The sequence below is a fragment of the Bufo bufo genome, chromosome 11 (genome assembly GCF_905171765.1).
Source record: "Bufo bufo chromosome 11, aBufBuf1.1, whole genome shotgun sequence".
NCBI classification, from domain to species: Eukaryota; Metazoa; Chordata; class Amphibia; order Anura; family Bufonidae; genus Bufo; species Bufo bufo.
This window is the reverse complement of record NC_053399.1, coordinates 46,149,136-46,173,486: the sequence shown is the minus strand read 5'-3', so window position 1 is coordinate 46,173,486 and position 24,351 is coordinate 46,149,136. Positions and strand designations below refer to the sequence as shown.

Genomic DNA, 24,351 nt, shown 5'->3' with positions numbered 1-24,351 from the left:
AAACAAAACACTCACAAGTTTCTACACAGGTTACATCTGATCCCTTTAAAATATCTTGCAATCCTGCTGTACTCCATGGCTGAAGTGTGGACATAACTTATCTAGGTTGTAATAAAACCTTAAAGGGGTTGTCGCATGAAGCATATTCTATATTTTTTTAAACCAGCACCTGGATCTGAATACTTTTGTAATTGCATGCAATTAAAAATTTAGAACAGCCACTGAGGTATTCAATAAAATATATCTGTATAGCGCCACCTGCTGTTTGTTCTTTTTATTTATTTCTCTGTCCTGCTAACTGAGATGGAAAGCACATGCTCAGTTCCAAGTGCAGGGCTGGTTCTAGCTCTTAGCAAGGTGTTGTCGTCATGTACTTACTATATGATATCGGATTTATATTTTTGACATTAATCATTTAATACTCCACAAATCACAGACTTCTTTTAAAGGGGTTTCCCAAATGTTTTATACTGATGACCTGCCTTCAGGATAAGTCATCAGTATCTGATAGGTGGGGGTATGACTCTTTACTTCCAGGCCGTTTAGCTGTTTTCCGCTGAGCGCCGTGGCCTCCTCACAGCTTACAAAGCACAGTGTCGCCCACTGTATGGCGGCTGTGCTTGGTATCACAGCTCAGCTTTGTTCATTTGAATGGGACAGAGTTGCGTCTAGGCCGTTGTGACCGAGGAACCTGACGTCATTGGCCTAGGGTAAGCTGCAGGTAGGTCGCAATTGGCTGTAGCCTCTTCAAACAGCTGATCGGTGGTGGTTGCCGCCAGGTTTTTGAAGCCCCACCGATCAGATACTGGTGACCTATTCTGAGCAACTGATGGCCTAAATACACTTTTTATTAAAAAAATAAAAAAATCCAACACCAATTGAACCAAGAGGCCTCGTAGTAATGATGTTTGGCACGTACATTATCATAGATTATTCTATGTAGTATGGAAGTGATCTAGTCAGGACACAATTTGCCTGGTACAAGAGGACAATGTGCTGAGCTCTAGGAGTGATCCGCCAGGTTGCACCCAGCACAGCGTATAGCAATTAGACACTGTGGTCATATGGCATAATAGTAGGTGGCAAGGGACCCGCAGCCTGATAACGCCGTTTCCTGGCTTTAGAAATAATGTAGTCAGCAACTTACATCCTGGTTGTACTCCAGAAAGACGTGGAAATTCAATCTTTTCTAAGAATAGGATGAGCTGCCACTCGGCACAGGAACACTCGTGCATTGCCACTGTTTTCTTAAAAATAGCCAGGTACTCTCTGCAAACAAAACAATTTTTTTTTTAAATCATCCCCTAAGTCTCACATAATCAGTGCTGGTCCAGTTACTGCATCGGAAAACTACAGAACCATCTGGTACTATAGAGAAGCATGGATGTGCTTGAGCTTCTTCCAACACCTGAAAGGGCAGTTCCCAGCAGTACTATCCTCCAAGACACTGGTTACAGTGGCCCCTAGTACCTCACCAATCAACTGGCCACAGTGCTGCGGCTCCTTCTTTTTTCCCTTTAGAGCGGCGCTCCCGGCTGAGAACTACAGCACAATCATCCACTGTATCCGTGATCCCGGCCACCTCTGTATTCACAAAGGGAAGCTGCAGGGGCCCAGAGTCTATCCTCCACTGATCACAATCTTAGGCCTCATGCACACGACCGTTTTTTTTTTTGCGGTCCGCAAACGGATTTTCCGTTGTTCCGTGACCGTTTTTTCTTTCCGTGGGTCTTCCCTGATTTTTGGAGGATCCACGGACATGAAAAGTGAAAAAAAAACTAAGTCAAGTTTGCATTGAAAATGATAGGAAAAACGGACACGGATCACGGACGCGATGACTATCTTGTGTGCATCCGTGATTTTTCACGGACCCATTGACTTGAATGGGTCCGTAAACCGTTGTCCGTAAAAAAAATAGGACAGGTCCTATTTTTTTCACGGACTGGAAAAACGGATCACGGACACGGAAGCCAAACGGTGCATTTTCCGATTTTTCCACGGACCCATTGAAAGTCAATGGGTTCGCGAAAAAAAAAAAACGGAAAACGGAACAACGGCCGCGGATGCACACAACGGTCGTGTGCATGAGGCCTTACCAATAGGCTACAACATTAAATGATGGAATACCTGTTAACGCTGCAAGATTATCTACCAAGCGATTCAATGGGTTTGTGAGGGGGAACATACAAGAATACATGTTTTTGTACAAAACACCATGGTGAAAATGCCAGTGGTAAGACAAAAAGTGCAGAAAAAACACCAGAAAAAAGTGCAGATGATAGCAAAAATGAATTAAGAAATAAAATAACACTGGCGATTATGCTGGCGTTTTTTTCTTTTTTTTTTTATAGTTAAAAAAATGCAAAAGACAAATTTGTGTGTGTAAGGACCCTAAACAAGGCGGGGATAAATACTTACGCTTCAGTTCCTGTTTCATTTTAGTAAACTCCTCCTTGGTCATTGACCCTTCGCCTTCTCCAAGCTTTTGTAGTTTCTCTCTTGAGGCATCAAAATCAGGTCTGGGGGGTGCAGGCGGGATCTGGATTTTATAACAACAAAAAAATAAAAATAATTTATTTTTTTATTTTTTAAGAATTGTGTTCGTAAAATGATCCCCAATCTGTGAAGGCCTTAGAGTGGAAGTGTGTGGCAGCACTGTGCTCGGAGTGTTAAAGGGGTATCCTCATCTTAGACACTTATGGAATATCCATAGGATATGTCCTAAGGTTTAATAGATGTGGGGGTTATGGAAACAGCACAGCCCAGAGAGCTCACCTGTTTTTTTTGTAATCTTGGCTACCTCCCCACCTGGTGGCCATAGAGGTGGGACCCACACATATGGCATAAGAGGAGGATATCCTTTAATTTGTATGGTTGTTCACAATGCCTAAAGGTGGGTTTAGACTGCACGATGTAGCAGTGGATTGTCAGTGAAGGAGACCGCGCATTTACATGCAGCGATCTCCTTCACTGTATGAAGATGGGGGATCGCTATTGCGCTCCCTTATCATACAGAAACCATGGCTTCTGAGCAGCAGATCGCTGTTTAGACTGCACGATCTGCTGCCAGAAGCCATGATTGGTTGGTTGCCTGCATGAACGACAGGATCACCAGATGAACGAGCGTTTTGCTTATTCATCGGGTGATTGGCAGGACACACATGCACGGGCAGATTTTCGGGAACAAGCATTCACAGGAAGGGTCGTTCCCAATCCACCTTAAAAGCAGCAGAACTGCAGGACCACACGATCAGACAGGGCCTCCCAACACCTACCCTCCCAGACAGCGTCCGACACCTCACATTGTGACCGTGGCCTTATAAAGCTGCAGTATGTAACGGTTCGTTAGAGAACGTTACAGAAAGCGGAGACACAAAGAAAACCATTCACATGACGAGCGCTAGAAATCCGCCTTATTTTCCATCACACGGCACGGTTACAATGGCATTTTTGCCTCGCTCCACTGTAATTGCGTCGTGCTGGGAGCGATCGCTTTGTAGCACAGATTGCCTTGGCACGTCTCTCGTTTTACACTCAAGGGAATTAGAAAATGAAATGACGTGAAGTAAAGAGACATAATCTCCTACAGCACAGCTCAAACATAAAAAAACTAGTTATAATCCAAAACTCCAGTACACTACATATATACTATATCACATATATCACCCCAATCACATGACGACAGAGACTGCGTCCAGCGATACGTCGCACACTTACAATATATCCGGCATAATCCTCATTTTCCACAAAGGAATCGTGCAGCCATATGAACTCCTCATGCTGTCTGACCACAGAAAACTCGCTCTGCTTGAAGTTTGGTAGTGAACTCTGCCCGATAGAAAATAAAAAAAATAAAAAAACATTAAGATTGACTAATGACAAAAAAAATACACCAACGGGGTTGCCCCACAAAAACTAAAAATATTCTGCAGCTTTCAACCGAGCCCCTGGATCCGAATACTTTTGTAATTTCATGTAATTTAAAAATTGGAATGTATCTGCAGTTATTCAATGAAATGTATCTGTATAGCGCCACCTGCTGGCTGCTGTTTTTCTTATTTCTTTGTCCGAGATGCTCAGTTCCATCCTGCCAGCAGAAAGGACACGCCCCCTGAGCTGTCAGCTTGATATAAATCTAGCAGAGCAATGAATGGGGAGATCTCTGGATCCATGTGAGGTACAGGGCTGGTTCTAGCTTTAGTAGAGACTGTCATACTGTATGATCTCAGATATTTATTCTTTATTAATTATGGAATAATCCCTTTAAATGCTACAAATTGGGGGTGAAGAAAAAAGGCCTGTTCATCATCACATTTTCTTATAGGTTTATTCAGAATTGAAAAACACAGACTCGTCATCAGAGGAGCTTTTCTCTCCAGCTTTCTTAGTAAATCTAGATAAATATGCCGATAACTGTGCATTTAAGGCTCAGTTTACATCTCCATTTTGGAGATCAGACGCAAATGCCGGCTGATTCTCCGAACCGTTTTTTGTCTAGCCGAAATTCGGCATTTATGCCAGAAATTGGCCGGTTCATCCCCAGACCTTATTGCAGTCAATGGGGACCCGGCAGTGAAGTAGAGGATCTGGCAACGCAGACTGTTCTGTGCCGGAACAGCCTGCCAGATCTCCAAACGGAGATGTGAACGAAGCCTAAAAGAAAAAAAAAGTCACCACACAGTCCAGTCTAAAAAGACAAAAGCTACAGCAGGCGTTGTGGTGGGGTATAGCCTAAGGGGAAATCACCCCCCCAGCATGTGTTACCCTATTCCAAGCCAATGAAGAAGAGGGTTTCCCACTACTAATGTTCATGCATACTGTCAAAGGGTCTCTGAGATTTTAATACTGATCACCTATACTCTGGATAGGTCATCGGTATCTGATCAGTGGGGGTCCGAGAAGGCACCGGCGCTCCTCTGAGCCTAGGCCATGTGACATCAAGTTCATCGGTCACAAGACCAAAGCGCAGCTCAGCCCTATGGAAGTGAATGTACTTCCCTGGGATTTTCATACTGAAGACCTATCCTCACGATAGGTCATCAATATGAGATCGGTGGGTTCCGACCCCCAGCACCCTCTCTAATCAGCTGTATGAAGAAGCTGCACCGCTCTGTGAGCGCTGTGACGCCACTGTACATCAGTCACGTGGCCTAGACCTATTCAAGTGAAAGGGGCTGAGCTGCAATACCAAGCACAGCCACTATACAATAAACGGCGCTGTGCTCAGTAATCAGCAAGGAGGCTGCGGAGCTCACTGGAGCACTGTGCTCTCTTCAAACAGGTGATTGTGTGTGTGTGTGTGGGGGGGGGGGGGGGTCTGGAGTCAGACCCCCACTGATCTCATATTGATGACCTATCCTGAGGGTAGGCCTTCAATATGAAAATCCCAGAAACCCCCTTAAAAGAGTTTATCCAGTACTGACCAGTTCTATTAAGAAATCCTGGAATTCCAGTGGAGAGCACTCACCTTTGTATGCACCGTGAACTTCACCTTATCTCTCTCACTCAATGCATCCGATATATCAACTTGCAGAGTGGCGTCAGGCTGCAGATCTACATTGATTGCTCGAGGCTTTAGGAGAAAAAAACAAAAACGTATATGTCATTAGAAAGCAAGCAACAAGGCGGGTCACATTCACGAAAGGCCTAAATACCAGGGACTCCTAGCAGGACACCATCAAGGAACGCTCCCCAGCCGGCCAACGCTGACAATCCAGAGAGGCACACCTCATAAAGTAGTCAACGTCCAGATCATTTCCCCGGAGGCTGGAACCCCATTGATCAGAATGATAAAGCACATCCTAGAATATACGGTAAATATCGCCCAACCTATTGCATCTCCAGGTATAACATTCTCGCGGGGGTACACCTCCAGGTCTTTATTAACCACCTCCGGACCGCTGTACGCAGATTCGCGTTCCGGAGGTGGCAGCGCTGCGCACAATCACGCATATACGCGTCATCTCGCGAGACGCGAGATTTCGCTCAAGCCGGCCCGCGCATGCGCATCGCGGGCCGGCAAAATTCAAAGAAGAAGTTCGTCACAGCTGCCAGCAACGATCATTGGCGGCAGGCTGGCGATTTTTAAAAATCCAATCACAAGCCATATTACAGATCATATTAGTAAATATGATCTGTTATATGGCTTCTCTGCTCCTCTGCTGGTCCTTTTCGTCGGTTGGATCCAGCAGAGAAGCAGACATCACTGTGAGTACACCAAACACTTCACTGTAGCCCCTGATCACCCCCCTGCACCCCAATTAACCCTTTGATCACCCCTTTGATCGCCCCTGTCAATCACCAGTGAAAGGAAAAAAAGTGATCAGTGTAAACTGTCACTTTTTTTTTTTCACTAGTATTGGCTGTTTGGTTTTAGGCTGGGTTCACACTTGAGCGTTTTACAGCGCGTTCAAACGCGCTGTAAAACGCTCAACACATGAAAACCAATGCTTCCCTATGGCCCTGGTTCTCACTTGAGCGTTTTACAGCGCTTTTGAACGCGCTGAAAAACGCCCTACGCTCAAACAAGTTCTTGAGCTTCTTTGGGGCGTTTTGACACGCGTTTGTGACCATAGGACACTGCAGTCAAACGCGCGTTTACTATTGCAAAAAACGCGCATAAAAACGCGCGACAAAAACGCGCGTTAAACGCGCATATCAAATACGCTCAGGTCTGAACCCAGCCTTAGGGATAGTTTAGGCCCCTTGGTTAGGTAGTTAGCGTCAGTTAGCACCCACCCCATCCGCACCGCAGTCACTTTTATTCGCTGTTTAGCGTATCGCTAATCAGCATTTGTACTTTTATAGTATCTGTAAGTGATCAGAACTGATCACAGTCAGATCTATAATAGTATTAGTGTCACCTTAGTTCGCCCTCCACCCAAAACGCAGTGTTTGCCCGATCAGGCCTGATCGGTCGCCCACAACGTGCGTTCACCCACGCCCGCCCCACCGCAGTGAAAAAAAAAATATATTTTTTGATCACTGCACATTCATTTTACACGCACTGCGGCGATAAAAAAATCAGTTTTGATATTTTTTATCAACCGCAGCGGCCTCCGGTACTTCGCTAGCCTCCCCTTTGTAAGACAGGCTTGCTTTTTTTCTTGGGTAGTCTCAGGGAATACCCCTAAATTTAGTAGTCCAAAATGTCAACAGGGGGTATTCTTCTGAAGAGGCCTACAGGATTCTGACCCAGTCGGATGAGGAGTGGGAACCCTCATCTGATGAATCTAGCGGGTCAGAATATGAACCTGTGGAAAGCAGTGGCTCTCTGACCCAAAGTTCGGACGAGGAGGTCCCTGGCAGCACCAGGCGTACCCGGCCCCGTGTCCGCTAGACCACAGGTTACGCAGGATCCGCTTCAAGAGCAGCAGAGTGGGGCTGTCGCTGCCGGATCACGTGGTGAGGCATACACCAGCAGCGCAGCCCTCCCTGGACCTAGTACCAGCACTGCCGTACAACATGGTGACGTGGCGAGCACCAGAAGGGCAGTTGAAGCTGATACGGTGGCACGTGCACTAGTTACCCCGTCGCAGCCACCGCACAGACAGGCCCGTAGAGCCCCTAGAATCCCTGAGGTGCTGGCAAACCCTGATTGGCAGTCACCAACTTCAGCCGCACCTGTAGTTCCCCCTTTCACCGCCCAGTCTGAGTTCGGGTTGAGACAGCTCAGATCGGTTCGGCACTGGGATTTTTTGAGCTGTTCTTGACTGCGGAGCTCTTGGACTTAGTCGTGGCAGAGACAAACCGGTATGCCACACAATTTATATCCGCCAACCCGGGAAGCTTTTATGCCCAGCCTTTCCGGTGGAAACCAGTCCAAGTTTCCGAACTTAAATTTTTTTGGGCCTTCTCCTCAACATGGGCCTGACAAAAAAGCATGAATTGCGGTCATATTGGTCAACGCACCCGATTCATCACATGCCCATGTTCTCTGCTGCTATGTCCAGGACACGATTTGAGGCCATCCTCCGTTTCCTGCATTTTAGCGACAACACCACCTCCCGTCCCAGAGGCCACCCAGCTTTTGACCGGCTCCACAAAATTCGGCCCCTCATAGACCATTTCAACCAGAAATTTGCAGATTTGTATACCCCCGAGCAAAACATCTGCGTAGACGAGTCCCCTAATACATTTTACCGGGCGCCTTGGCTTCAAACAGTACATCCCAAGCAAGCGTGCCCGGTATGGGGTCAAATTGTATAAGCTCTGTGAAAGGGCCACAGGCTATACCCACAAATTTCGGATCTATGAGGGAAAAGATCAGACCCTGGAGCCGGTCGGTTGCCCTGACTACCTGGGGAGCAGTGGGAAGACAGTCTGGGACTTGGTGTCACCCTTATTCGGCAAGGGGTACCATCTTTATGTGGACAATTTTTACACAAGTGTGGCCCTCTTTAGGCATTTGTTTCTAGAACGGATTTGCGCCTGTGGCAACCGCGCGAACTAGTCGCGTGGGCTTCCCCCAACGGCTTGTAACCACCCGTCTTGCAAGGGGGGAGAGGGCTGCCTTGTGTAACGAAGAACTGCTCGCGGTGAAATGGAGAGACAAGCGTGACGTTTACATGCTCTCCTCCATTCACGCAGACACGACAATCCAAATTGAGCGAGCAACCCGTGTCATTGAAAAGCCCCTCTGTGTCCACGACTATAATGCGCTCATGGGAGGGGTGGACTTCAATGACCAGATGTTGTCTCCGTATTTAGTTTCCCGCAGAACCAGACGCTGGTATAAGAAGGTGTCTGTATATTAATTCAATTGGCGCTGTACAATAGTTTTGTTCTCTACAGTAAGGCTGGGAGAACACGATCTTTCCTCAAATTCCAGGAAGAGATCATCGAGAACCTCCTTTACCCAGGAGGTTCCGTGGCCCCATCCACCAGTGTAGTTAGCCGTCTACACGAGCGACATTTCCCCAGTGTCGTTCCTGGTACCTCAACCCAACCGTCACCCCTTAAAAAGATGTCGTGTCTGTAGCAGGAGTGGAATAAGGCGTGACACCCGCTATTTCTGTCCTGACTGCCCTGACCACCCTGCCCTATGCTATGGAGAGTGTTTCCGGAAGTACCACACACAGGTACACCTAGCATAGGGATTGCATCTCACAGGACAGGCACACAGGGCTATTAGGGCCCTTTTACTCTCAGCTGCTGCAAACCTCTCCTTTCACCTGGGATAAAGTGCATAACGTACTTCGCCACATCTTTGGGCGCTTTGCGCTTTGCACATTGTCCCATGGGGAAGGAGAGGTTTGTTCTATAAAGGTAAAAAAAAACTAAACAAAAAAAAAATTACCGGTAAGTAAAAAAGTTAAAAAAGTTAATATGTTCTGTTCTAAAGTTAATAAAGTTATTGCTTTGCGCCTGGTTTTTTCTTTTTTGTTTTGTTTTTTTTACCTTTCAGGTGGACCAACCGATCGACCAGCTGCAGCACTGATGTGCATTCGGACAGAAGCATTGCGCTGCTGTCAGATTACACGCAAGTCGGTGTATGCGGCGCTGCAAGACGAGATTTCTCGCAGTAAAAGATATGTTTGCCGAGGCATATGAGCTGAGGAGGTGGCGGTGTTCATATACTTTGGCAAACACTTTGTATATATAAAAAAAAAAATCCCGGCAATGATTTATTCATCCACATCGATTGATGTGAATGGAGAAATCGGGTTTGCCAGGGCATACGAGCTAAGTGGGCATGGATGTTGGGCGGAGCTCCTATGTCCTGGCAGACGCCTTTCCCCTCCTTTTTCTTTTTTTGGCAGAGATTTTTTCATCCACATTGATCGATGCGAATGAAGAAATCTGTGCCGTTCATTTTTTTATTTCAGCCCAGAGGCTGAACGGAAAAAAAAATATCTCATTACCCGTATGCTCAATATAAGGAGAATAGCAGAAACTCCTAATGCTGGGCATACATGTAATGATTGCGGAGACCCTCAAATGCCAGGGCAGTACAAACACCCCACAAATAACACCATTTTGGAAAGAAGACACCCCAAGGTATTCGCTGAGGGGCATATTGAGTCCATGAAAGATTGAAATTTTTGTCCCAAGTTAGCGGAAAGGGAGACTTTGTGAGAACAAAATCCAAAAAATCAATTTCCGCTAACTTGTGCCAAAAATTTTTTTTTTCAATGAACTCGCCATGCCCCTCATTGAATACCTTGGGGTGTCTTCTTTCCAAAATGGGGTCACATGTGGGGTATTTATACTGCCCTGGCATTTTAGGGGCCCCAAAGCGTGAGAAGAAGTCTGGTATCCAAATGTCTAAAAAATGCCCTCCTAAAAGGAATTTGGGCCCCTTTGCCCACCTAGGCTGCAAAAAAGTGTCACACATCTGGTATCTCTGTATTCAGGAGAAGTTGAGGAATGTGTTTTGGGGTGTCTTTTTACATATACCCATGCTGGGTGAGATAAATATCTTGGTCAAATGCCAACTTTGTATAAAAAAATGGGAAAAGTTGTCTTTTGCCAAGATATTTCTCTCACCCAGCATGGGTATATATAAAATGACACCCCAAAACACATTCCCCACCTTCTCCTGAGTACGGAGATACCAGATGTGTGACACTTTTTTGCAGCCTAGGTGGGCAAAGGGGCCCATATTCCAAAGAGCACCTTTCGGATTTCACAGGTCATTTTTTACAGAATTTGATTTCAAACTCCTTACCACACATTTGGGCCCCTAGAATGCCAGGGCAGTATAACTACCCCACAAGTGACCCCATTTTGGAAAGAAGAGACCCCAAGGTATTCGCTGATGGGCATAGTGAGTTCATAGAACTTTTTATTTTTTGTCACAAGTTAGTGGAATATGAGACTTTGTAAGAAAAAAAAAAAAAAAAAAAATCATCATTTTCCGCTAACTTGTGACAAAAAATAAAAAGTTCTATGAACTCACTATGCCCATCAGCGAATACCTTAGGGTGTGTACTTTCCGAAATGGGGTCATTTGTGGGGTGTTTGTACTGTCTGGGCATTGTAGAACCTCAGGAAACATGACAGGTGCTCAGAAAGTCAGAGCTGCTTCAAAAAGCGGAAATTCACATTTTTGTACCATAGTTTGTAAACGCTATAACTTTTACCCAAACCATTTTTTTTTTACCCAAACATTTTTTTTTTATCAAAGACATGTAGAACTATAAATTTAGAGCAAAATTTATATATGGATTTCGTTTTTTTTGCAAAATTTTACAACTGAAAGTGAAAAATTTCATTTTTTTGCAAAAAAAAAATCGTTAAATTTCGATTAATAACAAAAAAAGTAAAAATGTCAGCAGCAAAGAAATACCACCAAATGAAAGCTCTATTAGTGAGAAGAAAAGGAGGTAAAATTCATTTGGGTGGTAAGTTGCATGACCGAGCAATAAACGGTGAAAGTAGTGTAGGTCAGAAGTGTAAAAAGTGGCCTGGTCTTTCAGGGTGTTTAAGCACTGGGGGCTGAGGTGGTTAAACTAGTTTCCAGCGATTTCTAAGGATGCCGTCTGAAGGTACTGCTGCGAATTTACTGTAAAACCATGTGCCCATTGGCTGCCAGGAATGCGGCCAGACGCGCCTTATGGTGACCAAGATTTCCCTATTACAGAAAGCAATTACATGCCCATTTGGACGCTGGACAGACCATTTCCTATGGCATTTTCTGCAAGTCTATTGACTGATGAAAGGTGATAATTAGTGTGATAATTACTGGGAAAAAAATTAAATCATATCCTCAAACATTAAGGAGATCTCAGGCTTTTTAACGGAATCTCGTTCTCAAAGGATAACTAATTAACTGCGAATACTAAGAAATCCACCAGCAAAAGCATCCAGGCGTGTGAAGAAGTCATGTGAAAAGCACAGAGGTCAGTGATGGCGAACCTCCGGCCCTCCAGCTGTGGTGAAACTACAATTCCCAGCATGCTCCATTCATTTCTGTAGAGTTCTGAGAAGAGCCAAGCAAGTGTACATCTTGGGAGTTGTAGTTTTACCACAGCTGGAGTGCCGGAGGTTAGCCATCACAGATGTCATAGGTCAAGAACAGTGCTGTCTTCTGCACACCTCGCTGCGCATGCGCCACAGTTCTCTGGTCATTTACAGTCAGTGTACATTGTACCTAATCTTCTGTTTTTTCCTCGACCATCAAAAGATGAAACTAGACTCAGCATACAATGCCTCAGACCCAGGTCCAACCAAGAGAGGCCATTTCCCTGGTAGAACCCCTGTGTTGGGGTCTAGTAGCTCCTCTTTACAGTACAGTGCGGTATTAATAAATAAAATGTGGAGGGGCACTCGCTAGATGGGAATATGGTAATTAAACAATTGCATAAAATAATCGCGTAAAATAATTATTTAATACTCTATATATAGTAGTACATAAATGACATATAAAACCGGCAATATTTAAATATCTGACGTGTAGTGGTGTAGCAGACCCCCGCAGTCACCACATATACTATCACCACAAAAACGCTGCTTGATGGAAGGATATTACCATAGATATTGCACAAGCCCGCTGTGTCCATAAGTAGTATGGTAGACAGAATCCGGATAAATAACAGCAGGATCGTAATCCTAAATGGTGCATTTGATGGAGGGTATAGTCCTCTTCAATACAGGTACACGGTATCTAATAGGCAGTACTATGGCGGTACATTACCGCTCCGGAGATCTCCCAAGTTCCTTAGTTTGGCTTACCCAGCGCGGCATTCCGCGTGGTTTCTGAGTCAAACGTAGCGTCCCACGTGACTCTGCAGCCGCTTCCTGGAGTAGGTCTTTAGCTTCCTGGGTCCTAAATTCCCTCCGCCTCCGCTACCAATAACTTGGAGGTAAAAGATATCAACGGGAATGTAGCATCAAATGTCCATAAAATTAATTCATGAGCAAAAAGTCTAATGTCCAGCACCAAACGCGTTTCAAGGTCCACACCCCTTCATCAGTGGCTATTGATAGATCAGAGTATTAAATAATTATTTTACGCGATTATTTTATGCAATTGTTTCATTACCATATTCCCATCTAGCGAGTGCCCCTCCACATTTTATTTATTATTGCTTTCTTTGGGACGGGCGAGTCCAGTGAGGTGTGCACCCATTTTCATTGTGCCCATTAGGTGAGCCACCAGTGCGGTATTACATGCCCTGTACGTGTCAGGGTGCGCCGCTCCGTTGGAGGGGCGGCTCCATGTTATATTTCTGATATACTATGTGCTATATAGGACCCTCCCACTACGAATGAAGCAGGTGCGTGACGTAGTGAATTACCTTACGCTGCCGCTGCCCGCCGGCCTGACTACAGGAGTTTCAAGTGAGTACCGTACTACATGGATTTCTCTATGCTGCAGGGAATTACTATAGTTTAAAACAGGGCCCATGCCTACACGTTACCTATTAATACTACAGTGAGCGGGGCCCGGTGTAATAGCATACAGTGACAGCACCGGGCCCCGCTGCCATTACAACACCAGATGCCGGCCCCCACCCCCTGTATTGGGGGTCATTCACTATTTTACACAGGGACACTTATGGGGGGGGGGGGGGGGATCTGTGGATGACACATATATAGCATAAGATGCTATATATGTGCCATCCACAGATCCCCCCCCCATAACAGTGCCATCCACAGATCCCCCCCCCATAACAGTGCCATCCACAGATCCCCCCCCCCATAACAGTGCCATCCACAGATCCCCCCCCCCCATAACAGTGCCATCCACAGATCCCCCCCCCCCATAACAGTGCCATCCACAGATCCCCCCCCCCCCCCCCAACAGTGCCATCCACAGATCCCCCCCCCCCAACAGTGCCATCCACAGATCCCCCCCCCAACAGTGCCATCCACAGATCCCCCCCCCCCAACAGTGCCATCCACAGATCCCCCCCACAACAGTGCCATCCACAGATCCCCCCCACAACAGTGCCATCCACAGATCCCCCCCACAACAGTGCCATCCACAGATCCCCCCCATAACAGTGCCATCCACAGATCCCCCCCATAACAGTGCCATCCACAGATCCCCCCCACAACAGTGCCATCCACAGATCCCCCCCACAACAGTGCCATCCACAGATCCCCCCCACAACAGTGCCATCCACAGATCCCCCCCCACAACAGTGCCATCCACAGATCCCCCCATAACAGTGCCATCCACAGATCCCCCCCCCATAACAGTGCCATCCACAGATCCCCCCCCCCATAACAGTGCCATCCAAAGATCCCCCCCATAACAGTGCCATCCAAAGATCCCCCCCCATAACAGTGCCATCCAAAGATCCCCCCCCATAACAGTGCCATCCACAGATCCCCCCCCATAACAGTGCCATCCACAGATCCCCCCATAACAGTGCCATCCACAGATCCCCCCCCATAATTCTTATTTTCCTCCTAAAAAACCTAGGTGCGTCTTATAGGGCAAAAAATATGGTAAATAATAATCTGTGAACCATAACTGACTTGGTTGTGGGGTCCGATGCCATTTTTATACATTCACAAACTGAAAAATCCATGCAGCTCAGTGTGTCACAGACCATTAAACTCAAAAAGGTGGGTTTTTCCATCTAAAATAACAGATCTCAGACGGAAATGGCTGAAACGAATGCCAAATGTGCAACAGGATCCGTTTTTTTTTTTTACAGGATCCAGTTTTTTTTCTGTCCTTCTGACAGATCAGAAGAACAGAAAATGAGACGGAGATGTGAACGCGGCCTTACACATATTAAACGGTCATCATCGCCCTGGAGGTTGATATGAACAGTTAACAGATCAAACCTTTGTTTCCTGTGAATGTGATGTGGAAAACACAAAGTCTGATGGTATATGCTAATGACTTGCAAGTGCCCAGGGGCGTTCCCCGCTGATGCAAGTGCCCAGGGGCGTTCCCCGCTGATGCAAATGCCCAGGGGCGTCCTTAGCTGATGCAAGTGCCCAGGGGCGTCCCCAGCTGATGCAAGTGCCCAGGGGCGTCCCCAGCTGATGCAAGTGCCCAGGGGCGTCCCCAGCTGATGCAAGTGCCCAGGGGCGTCCCCAGCTGATGCAAGTGCCCAGGGGCGTCCCCAGCTGATGCAAGTGCCCAGGGGCGTCCCCAGCTGATGCAAGTGCCCAGGGGCGTCCCCAGCTGATGCAAGTGCCCAGGGGCGTCCCCAGCTGATGCAAGCGCCCCTGCTGCTAATCTCTCCTCCCATGTTCAAACCTCATGTACACAGGTGTAGAAATTGATCGGGGGTGTAGCTTGACATCCATAGCATGTTTTTGTGTGGATTTTCCGTGCAGATTTCACCCTTTGCAATGCAAACGGTGAGATCTGGGGCAAGTCCACATCAAAACTGCAAGTAACATGCAGATTTTAGTGCAGATCTGGTGCAGAAACGCAAGGAAGAACTTGACTAAAATCCATGTGGAAAATCTGCATAATCTTCACAGGCTATGGACACATTCAGGTCAATTTTTTATTTTTGCATTTTACTCATTTTGGCTTAAAATCATTTTTTCAATTGGCTTTTATTAAAAACAAACATTCAGCCGGTTTTGAGCTACAAGGGTTAAAAAAAAATTAAAATTAAATAAATATCAGTCTGTTTGCAGAGTATCACCACTCAGTCCTGTCAGCTGACAGCTCATGTGAAGCCTTGTCTGATCTCCTGATCTTATAAACACTCATTCAAACTGTGTTGGTCCCATGTTCATATGTGCCCGCACTGCCGCAAAAAATTATGTTTAAATATATGCAAATGAGTCTCTAGGAGCAACGGGGGCGTTGCCTTTACACCTAGAGGCTCCTCTCTCACTGCAACTGCCGCGCTCTCTGCACTTTGATTGACAGGGCCAGGCAGGTGTGATCATGTCTACACTGCCCAGTCCTCAAAGTGCAGAGCTCGACAGTTGCAGAAAAAGCAGAGCCTCTCGGTGTAACGGTAACGCCCCCGATGCTCCTAGAGGCTCATTTGCATATAATAAAACATCATTTTTCTCAGCAATGCGGGCACATATGAACACGGGACCAACACCGATGTCTTCAGCTGCCAAGTGTACATGTAACAGGTCAGCCAGTGTCATAGGTACAAATCTGCTGACAGATGTCTTTTAAGGAATCCAGGAAAGCAGAGAATTCCTAGCAAAGAGTAGTTTGCTAAAGGCTTTGGTAAGTCTCGTTTTGAGGTCTGGATTTTTATAGAATGATGGGCAGGTTGGTAGTGGGGCCGAGCATTCCCTTCCTGGCCAGTACAAGTTTGTAGCACAGTCCAGCTCATTACTGGGCTATTTGGGTGCAAAGTGTGCACTAGAGAGAGCCATCTGAGGAGACAGAACCTGTCTGGGGAGACTGTAAGGCCATGTTCACACTTCAGTTATTTCCATCAGTAGTTGTGATCCAAAACCTACACAGAGATAAGGTATAAGGGAAAGAGCTGCATCTGTTCTGTTTTTGACAGGCACCTGGTCTCGGCTCCCAATAACTGACGTGTGAACTCAGCCTTAGGGCTCACTCAGACGATTGGGTGTCCCCCAAGCTGCGGACCGTCCTGTGCAAAAAAAACTTAATGAGCAGGCAAAACCCTGATTTGGCTGCATTCGATCCCAGTCTACGCACCCCTGTTAAAATGTCAGGTTTCTGTGATGTAAAAAAATGAGACAAAGATAAATCATTTCAGAACTTTTTCCACCTTTAATGTGACCTATAAGGCTACTTTCACACTCGCGTTTGGTGCGGATCCGTTATGATAATACAACCGTCTGCATCCGTTCAGAACTGATCCGTTTGTATTATCTGTAACATAGCCAGGACGGATCCGTCTTGAACACCATTGAAAGTCAATGGAGGACGGATCAGTTTTCTATTGTGTCAAATTGTGTCACAGAAAACGGATCCGCCCCCACTGACTTACATGGTGTGGCAGGACGGATCAGTTTGGCTCGGTTTTGCAAGCAGCGTTTTGGGGTCTGCCTCCAAATCGTAATGGAGACGGAACGGAGGTAAACTGATGCATTCTGAATGGATAAGGATCCGTTTAGAATGCATTAGGGCAAAATTGATCCGTTTTGGACCGCTTGTGAGATCCCTGAACGGATATCACAAACGGAAAGCCAAAACGCCAGTGTAAAAGTAGCCTAAACTGTACAACTCAATTGAAAAACCAACTGAAATCTTTTAGGTGGAGGGAAGAAAACAAAACAAAAAAATAAATAAAAAAATAATGTGGTTGCATAAGTGTGCACACCCTCTTCTAACTGGGGATGTAGCTGTGTTCAGAATTAAGCAATCACATTCAAAATCCTGTTAAATAGGAGTCAGCATACACCGGCCATCATGTAAACTTCTTGTGATTAACCCCAAATAAAGTTCAGCTGCTCTAGTTGGTCTTTCCTGAAATGTTCTTAGTCGCATCCCACAGCAAAAGCCATGGTCCACAGAGAGCTTCCAAAGCATCAGAGGGATCTCATTGTTAAAAGGTATCAGTCAGGAGAAGGGTATAAAAGAATTTCCAAGGCATTAGATATACCATGGAACACAGTGAAGACCGTCATCATCAAGTGGAGAAAATATGGCACAACAGTGACATCACCAAGAACTGGACGTCCCTCCAAAATTTATGAAAAGACGAGAAGAAAACTGGTCTGGGAGGCGACCAAGAGGCCTACAGCAACATTAAAGGAGCTGCAGGAATATCTGGCAAGTACTGGCTGTGTGGTACATGTGACAACAATCTCCCGTATTCTTCATATGTCTATGCTATGGGGTAGAGTGGCAAGACGAAAGCCTTTTCTTACGAAGAAAAACATCCAAGCCAGGCTACATTAAAAACACATCTGAAGTCTCCCAAAAGCATGTGGGAAAAGGTGTTCTGGTCTGATGAAACCAAGGTTGAACTTTTTGGCCATAATTCCAAAAGATATGTTTGGCGCAAAAACAACACTGCACATCACCAAAAGAACACCATACCCACAGTGAAGCATGGTGGTGGCAGCATCATGCCAAGGGGCTGTTTGTCTTCAGCTGGAACTGGGGCCTTAGTTAAGCTGGAGGGAATTAGGAACAGTTCCAAATACCAGTCAATATTGGCACAAAACCTTCTGCTAGAAAGCTGAACATGAAGAGGAACTTCATCTTTCAGCATGACAACGACCCAAAGCATACATCCAAATCAACAAAGGAATGGCTTCATCAGAAGAAGATTAAAGTTTTGGAATGGCCCAGCCAGAGAACAGACCTGAATCTGATTGAAAATCTGTAGGGTGATCTGCAGAGGGCTGTGCCCAGGAGATGCCCTCGCAAACTGACAGATTCAGAGTGTTTTTGCAAAGAAGAGTGGGCAAATCTTGCCAAGTCAAAATATGCCATGCTGATGGACTCATACCCAAAAAGACTGAGTGCTGTAATAAAATCAAAGGGTGCTTCAACAAAGTATTAGTTTAAGGGTGTGCACACTTATGCAACCATATTACTTTATTTTTATATTTTTTTCTTCCCTCTACCTAAAAGATTTCAGTTTGTTTTTCAGTTGAGTTGTACAGTTTATAGGTCACATTAAAAGGTGGAAAAAGTTCTGAAAGGATTTATCTTTGTCTCATTTTTTTACATCACAGAAACCTGACATTTTAACAGGGGTGTGTAGACTTTTTATATCCACCATGTGTGTGTATACACTCGCCTAAAGAATTATTAGGAACACCTGTTCTATTTCTCATTAATGCAATTATCTAGTCAACCAATCACATGGCAGTTGCTTCAATGCATTTAGGGGGGTGGTCCTGGTCAAGACAATCTCCTGAACTCCAAACTGAATGTCAGAATGGGAAAGAAAGGCGATTTAAGCAATTTTGAGCGTGGCATGGTTGTTGATGCCAGACGGGCCGGTCTGAGTATTTCACAATCTGCTCAGTTACTGGGATTTTCACGCACAACCATTTCTAGGGTTTACAAAGAATGGTGTGAAAAGGGAAAAACATCCAGTATGCGCCAGTCCTGTGGGAAAAAATGCCTTGTGGATGCTAGAGGTCAGAGGAGAATGGGCCGACTGATTCAAGCTGATAGAAGAGCAACGTTGACTGAAATAACCACTCGTTACAACCGAGGTATGCAGCAAAGCATTTGTGAAGCCACAACACGCACAACCTTGAGGCGGATGGGCTACAACAGCAGAAGACCCCACCGGGTACCACTCATCTCCACTACAAATAGGAAAAAGAGGCTACAATTTGCACGAGCTCACCAAAATCGGACTGTTGAAGACTGGAAAAATGTTGCCTGGTCTGATGAGTCTCGATTTCTGTTGAGACATTCAAATGGTAGAGTCCGAATTTGGTGTAAACAGAATGAGAACATGTATCCATCCTCTGATGGCTACTTCCAGCAGGATAATGCACCATGTCACAAAGCTCGAATCATTTCAAATTGGTTTCTTGAACATGACAATGAGTTCACTGTACTAAAATGGCCCCCACAGTCACCAGATCTCAACCCAATAGAGCATCTTTGGGATGTGGTGGAACAGGAGCTTCGTGCCCTGGATGTGCATCCATATGGATTTCTGCACAAATTGGTCATAAAATGTGATCTGATCTTCATCTAAGTCTCAACAATAGACAATCACAGTCTGCTTAAACTAATAACACACAAAGAATTAAATGTTACCATGTTTTTATTGAACACACCATGTAAACATTCACAGTGCAGGTGGAAAAAGTATGTGAACCCCTAGACTAATGACATCTCCGAGAGCTAATTGGAGTGAGGTGTCAGCCAACTGGAGTCCAATCAATGAGATGAGATTGGAGGTGTTGGTTACAGCTGCCCTGCCCTATAGAAAACACACACCAGTTCTGGGTTTGCTTTTCACAAGAAGCATTGCCTGATGTGAATGATGCCTCGCACAAAAGAGCTCTCAGAAGACCTGCGATTAAGAATTGTTGACTTGCATAAAGCTGGAAAGGGTTATAAAAGTATCTCCAAAAGCCTTGCTGTTCATCAGTCCACGGTAAGACAAATTGTCTATAAATGGAGATAGTTCGGCACTGCTTCTACTCTCCCTAGGAGTGGCCGTCCTGTAAAGATGACTGCAAGAGGACAGCGCAGACTGCTCATTGAGGTGAAGAAGAATCCTAGAGTGTCAGCTAAAGACTTACAAAAGTCTCTGGCATATGCCAACATCCCTGTCCAAAAAAAACCATTGCTGCACGTTTACAGTTTGCACAAGAGCACCAGGATGTTCCACAGCAGTACTGGCAAAATATTCTGTGGACAGATGAAACCAAAGTTGAGTTGTTTGGAAGAAACACACAAAACTGTGTGGAGAAAAAGAGGCACAGCACACCAACATCAAAACCTCAACCCAACTGTGAAGTATGGTGGTGGGGGCATCATGGTTTGGGGCTGCTTTGCTGCGTCAGGGCCTGGACGGATTGCTATCATCGAAGGAAAAATGAATTCCCAAGTTTATCAAGACATTTTGCAGGAGAACTTAAGGCCATCTGTCCACCAGCTGAAGCTCAACAGAAGATGGGTGTTGCAACAGGACAACGACCCAAAGCATAGAAGTAAATCAACAACAGAATGGCTTAAACAGAAGAAAATAAGCCTTCTGGAGTGGCCCAGAGTCCTGACCTCAACCCGATTGAGATGCTGTGGCATGACCTCAAGAAAGCGATTCACACCAGACATCCCAAGAATATTGCAGAACTGAAACAGTTCTGTAAAGAGGAATGGTCAAGAATTACTCCTGACCATTGTGCACGTCTGATCTGCAACTACAGGAAACGTTTGGGTGAAGTTATTGCTGCCAAAGGAGGTTCAACCAGTTATTAAATCCAAGGGTTCACATACTTTTTACACCTGCACTGTGAATGTTTACATGGTGTGTTCAATAAAAACATGGTAACATTTAATTCTTTGTGTGTTATTAGTTTAAGCAGACTGTGATTGTCTATTGTTGTGACTTAGATGAAGATCAGATCACATTTTATGACCAATTTGTGCAGAAATCCATATCATTCCAAAGGGTTCACATACTTTTTCTTGCAACTGTAATAATATATATACATATACACACACTGCTCAAAAAAATAAAGGGAACACAAAAATAACACATCCTAGATCTGAGTTAATTAAATATTCTTCTGAAATACTTTGTTCTTTACATAGTTGAATGTGCCGACAACAAAATCACACAAAAATAAAAAAAATGGAAATCAAATTTTTCAACCCATGGAGGTCTGGATTTGTAGTCACACTCAAAATTAAAGTGGAAAAACACACTACAGGCTGATCCAACTTTGATGTAATGTCCTTAAAACAAGTCAAAATGAGGCTCAGTAGTGTGTGTGGCCTCCACGTGCCTGTATGACCTCCCTACAACGCCTGTGCATGCTCCTGATGAGGTGGCGGACGGTCTCCTGAGGGATCTCCTCCCAGACCTGGACTAAAGCATCTGCCAACTCCTGGACAGTCTGTGGTGCAACGTGACGTTGGTGGATAGAACGAGACATGATGTCCCAGATGTGCTCAATTGGATTCAGGTCTGGGGAACGGGCGGGCCAGTCCATAGCATCAATGCCTTCGTCTTGCAGGAACTGCTGACACACTCCAGCCACATGAGGTCTAGCATTGTCTTGCATTAGGAGGAACCCAGGGCCAACCGCACCAGCATATGGTCTTACAAGGGGTCTGAGGATCTCATCTCGGTACCTAATGGCAGTCAGGCTACCTCTGGCGAGCACATGGAGGGCTGTGCGGCCCTCCAAAGAAATGCCACCCCACACCATTACTGACCCAATGCCAAACCGGTCATGCTGGAGGATGTTGCAGGCAGCAGAACGTTCTCCACGGCGTCTCCAGACTCTGTCACGTCTGTCACATGTGCTCAGTGTGAACCTGCTTTCATCTGTGAAGAGCACAGGGCGCCAGTGGCGAATTTGCCAATCTTGGTGTTCTCTGGCAAATGCCAAACGTCCTGCACGGTGTTGGGCTGTAAGCACAACCCCCACCTGTGGACGTCGGGCCCTCATATCACCCTCATGGAGTCTGTTTCTGACCGTTTGAGCAGACACATGCACATTTGTGGCCTGCTGGAGGTCATTTTGCAGGGCTCTGGCAATGCTCCTCCTGTTCCTCCTTGCACAAAGGCGGAGGTAGCGGTCCTGCTGCTGGGTTGTTGCCCTCCTACGGCCTCCTCCACGTCTCCTGATGTACTGGCCTGTCTCCTGGTAGCGCCTCCATGCTCTGGACACTACGCTGACAGACACAGCAAACCTTCTTGCCACAGCTCGCATTGATGTGCCATCTTGGATAAGCTGCACTACCTGAGCCACTTGTGTGGGTTGTAGACTCCGTCTCATGCTACCACTAGAGTGAAAGCACTGCCAGCATTCAAAAGTGACCAAAACATCAGCTAGGAAGCATAGGAACTGAGAAGTGATCTGTGGTCACCACCTGCAGAACCACTCCTTTATTGGGGGTGTCTTGCTAATTGCCTATAATTTCCACCTGTTGTCTATCCCATTTGCACAACAGCATGTGAAATTGATTGTCACTCAGTGTTGCTTCCTAAGTGGACAGTTTGATTTCACAGAAGTGTGATTGACTTGGAGTTACATTGTGTTGTTTAAGTGTTCCCTTTATTTTTTTGAGCAGTGTATGTATATATATATATCATATGTTCTTCCTGCTCCAACATACTGTTGACATGGAGTCTACAACGCCACTTCTGTATCCCAATCCATGTTCTACTTTGGTTGACTGTCGGGGAGAAATAAGGGCATACTCTCTCTGCCTGTCCTGTATGTGCGCCCCACACTCCACTTATTCTCGCTAGTCAAGGATAGGTCATCAATATCAGATTGGCGGGAGGCTGACTCACGGCTCCCCCGTCGGTCAGCTGTTTGAGGAGAACGCAGCTCTTGTACGAGCGCTGCCTTCTCAGCACTGCAGTGGAGAGCAGTGTAATTACCGCTCCTCCGTCCCATTCAGGATCCGCTGTAGTCACACATTCTGTGCCATTCAAGTGAATGGGACGGAGGAGCGGTAATTACACTGCTCTCCACTGCAGTGCTGAGAAGGCAGCGCTCGTACAAGAGCTGCGTTCTCCTTAAACAGCTGACCGACGGGGGAGCCGGGAGTTGGACCCCCCACCAATTTGATATTGATGATCTATCCTGAAGATAGGCCACCAATATCTCAAATCGGACAACGCCTTTGACAGAGGCCGTGAGATGGGGCACTGCTCTTGAGATAGGTACAGGTCGTAGAGGTGGCAAATTTCACCTTCTGCATGGCAAAGGGTGTATGGCGGAAATCTACAACATAAGGCCTCTTTCACATGTCCATGCCCGTGATGACATCTGTGACAAGATGGCGAGTGGTTCCTCCATGAAGAACCTGTGTTTGGTGTGTGTCCTCTGTATTCCACAGACTTCTAGGCTGACAATTATTTTCCAGCGCATCTCCTACCAACGGTCCATGAAAACCACTGAGAGAACACGATGCCGTCCATGTTGTGTCTGTGCTTCTCATGGAAGGGGCTGCAGCGCTCACTGGGGGTTGTGACCTCTTCAAACAGATGATCGGAAGGGGTGTCAGGAGTCAGACCCCCACTGATCAGTTATTGATTACCCATCCTGAGGATAGACAATCAATACAGAGTTCTCCTGGGCGCTGGCAGGAGCAGAACCTGGAAGACTAAAACTTCACATTCACACTACTCCTGATAATAAAATGTATGCTTGTCCGGTGCAGTGAGCAGGTCTGCACAGTCAATCCCTTTAAAGGGACACTCCTCTGCAATATGGGCAGAGCCTGCACACAGCCCGGTAGATGCCAGTACCAGCAGCGTGCCCAGCACAATGAGAGGTGCCAGTCACCGGGGGGGCACTCACCGCTCTGTCCTCCTCTGACAGGAAGTCGGGTCCATCATCCAGGCCTTCCTGCTGCAGAGAGACAAGAAGACAGACACCGTTACCGGGCACGGCCACTCCATCACGGCCGGCAGCTGCAGCACAGTCAGCTCTGCCGCTCACGCCCTTCCCCTGACACTCACCATCATGGCTCAGACGGTCACTGCTAGGCAGGGGACGGGCTTGAACCGATGAACAGGGGGAAGGGGGAGGAGAGATGCCGTCCGACTCACGTGACAGGGGGCGGGCCGAGAGTGACAGCGGCTGGAGGGCGACCACCGCTCACAGGAGGCTCGCAGGGTCACATGGTGCAGAGAAGGTCGGCGCCGCCGCCATGATTGTTGAGGGCAGAATGGGCGATGCTTCTGAGGGAGAGCAGTGGCGGGAGCCGCGCCGCCTGTAACGACTAGGAGTTTGGGTTTTTTGCTCGGTTCAGCCGCCGTTCTCCCGGTGAATAGTCACCTTACAGCAATAAGTTAATATAAATGCACGTTT

The 24,351-nt window shown here is 46.3% G+C and overlaps 2 protein-coding genes across 2 annotated transcripts in view; one reads left to right on the top strand and one right to left on the bottom strand.

Annotated features, from left to right (window-relative positions):
- Positions 1–1,051, top strand: part of LOC120981454 (polypeptide N-acetylgalactosaminyltransferase 16-like) — a 93,050-nt gene extending 91,999 nt beyond the window's left edge. The window contains exon 6 of the mRNA XM_040410994.1: positions 1,008–1,051. Coding sequence (XP_040266928.1) covers positions 1,008–1,051 — 44 coding nt within the window. The remainder of the gene's footprint in view (positions 1–1,007) is intronic.
- Positions 1,052–1,145: 94 nt separating this feature from the next.
- On the bottom strand, positions 1,146–24,110 carry LOC120982319 (sorting nexin-6-like). The gene is made up of 6 exons (XM_040412376.1): positions 24,000–24,110; positions 23,839–23,889; positions 5,468–5,572; positions 3,718–3,828; positions 2,419–2,539; positions 1,146–1,269 (listed from the first exon to the last, which is right to left on the bottom strand). The coding sequence occupies exons 1-6, from the start codon at positions 24,003–24,005 to the stop codon at positions 1,190–1,192; spliced, it is 474 nt and encodes a 157-aa protein (XP_040268310.1). The 5' UTR covers positions 24,006–24,110; the 3' UTR covers positions 1,146–1,189.
- Positions 24,111–24,351: the final 241 nt, after the last annotated feature.

Excerpts from the sequence above, each read along its gene's own strand:
- LOC120982319 (XM_040412376.1), bottom strand. Across the intron at positions 5,573-23,838 it reads TGTCAGAGGAGGACAGAGCG|CCTCGAGCAATCAATGTAGA; the intron begins GTGAGTGCCCCC and ends TTTCTCCTAAAG. Across the intron at positions 1,270-2,418 it reads AATGAAACAGGAACTGAAGC|AGAGTACCTGGCTATTTTTA; the intron begins GTAAGTATTTAT and ends TTTTGTTTGCAG.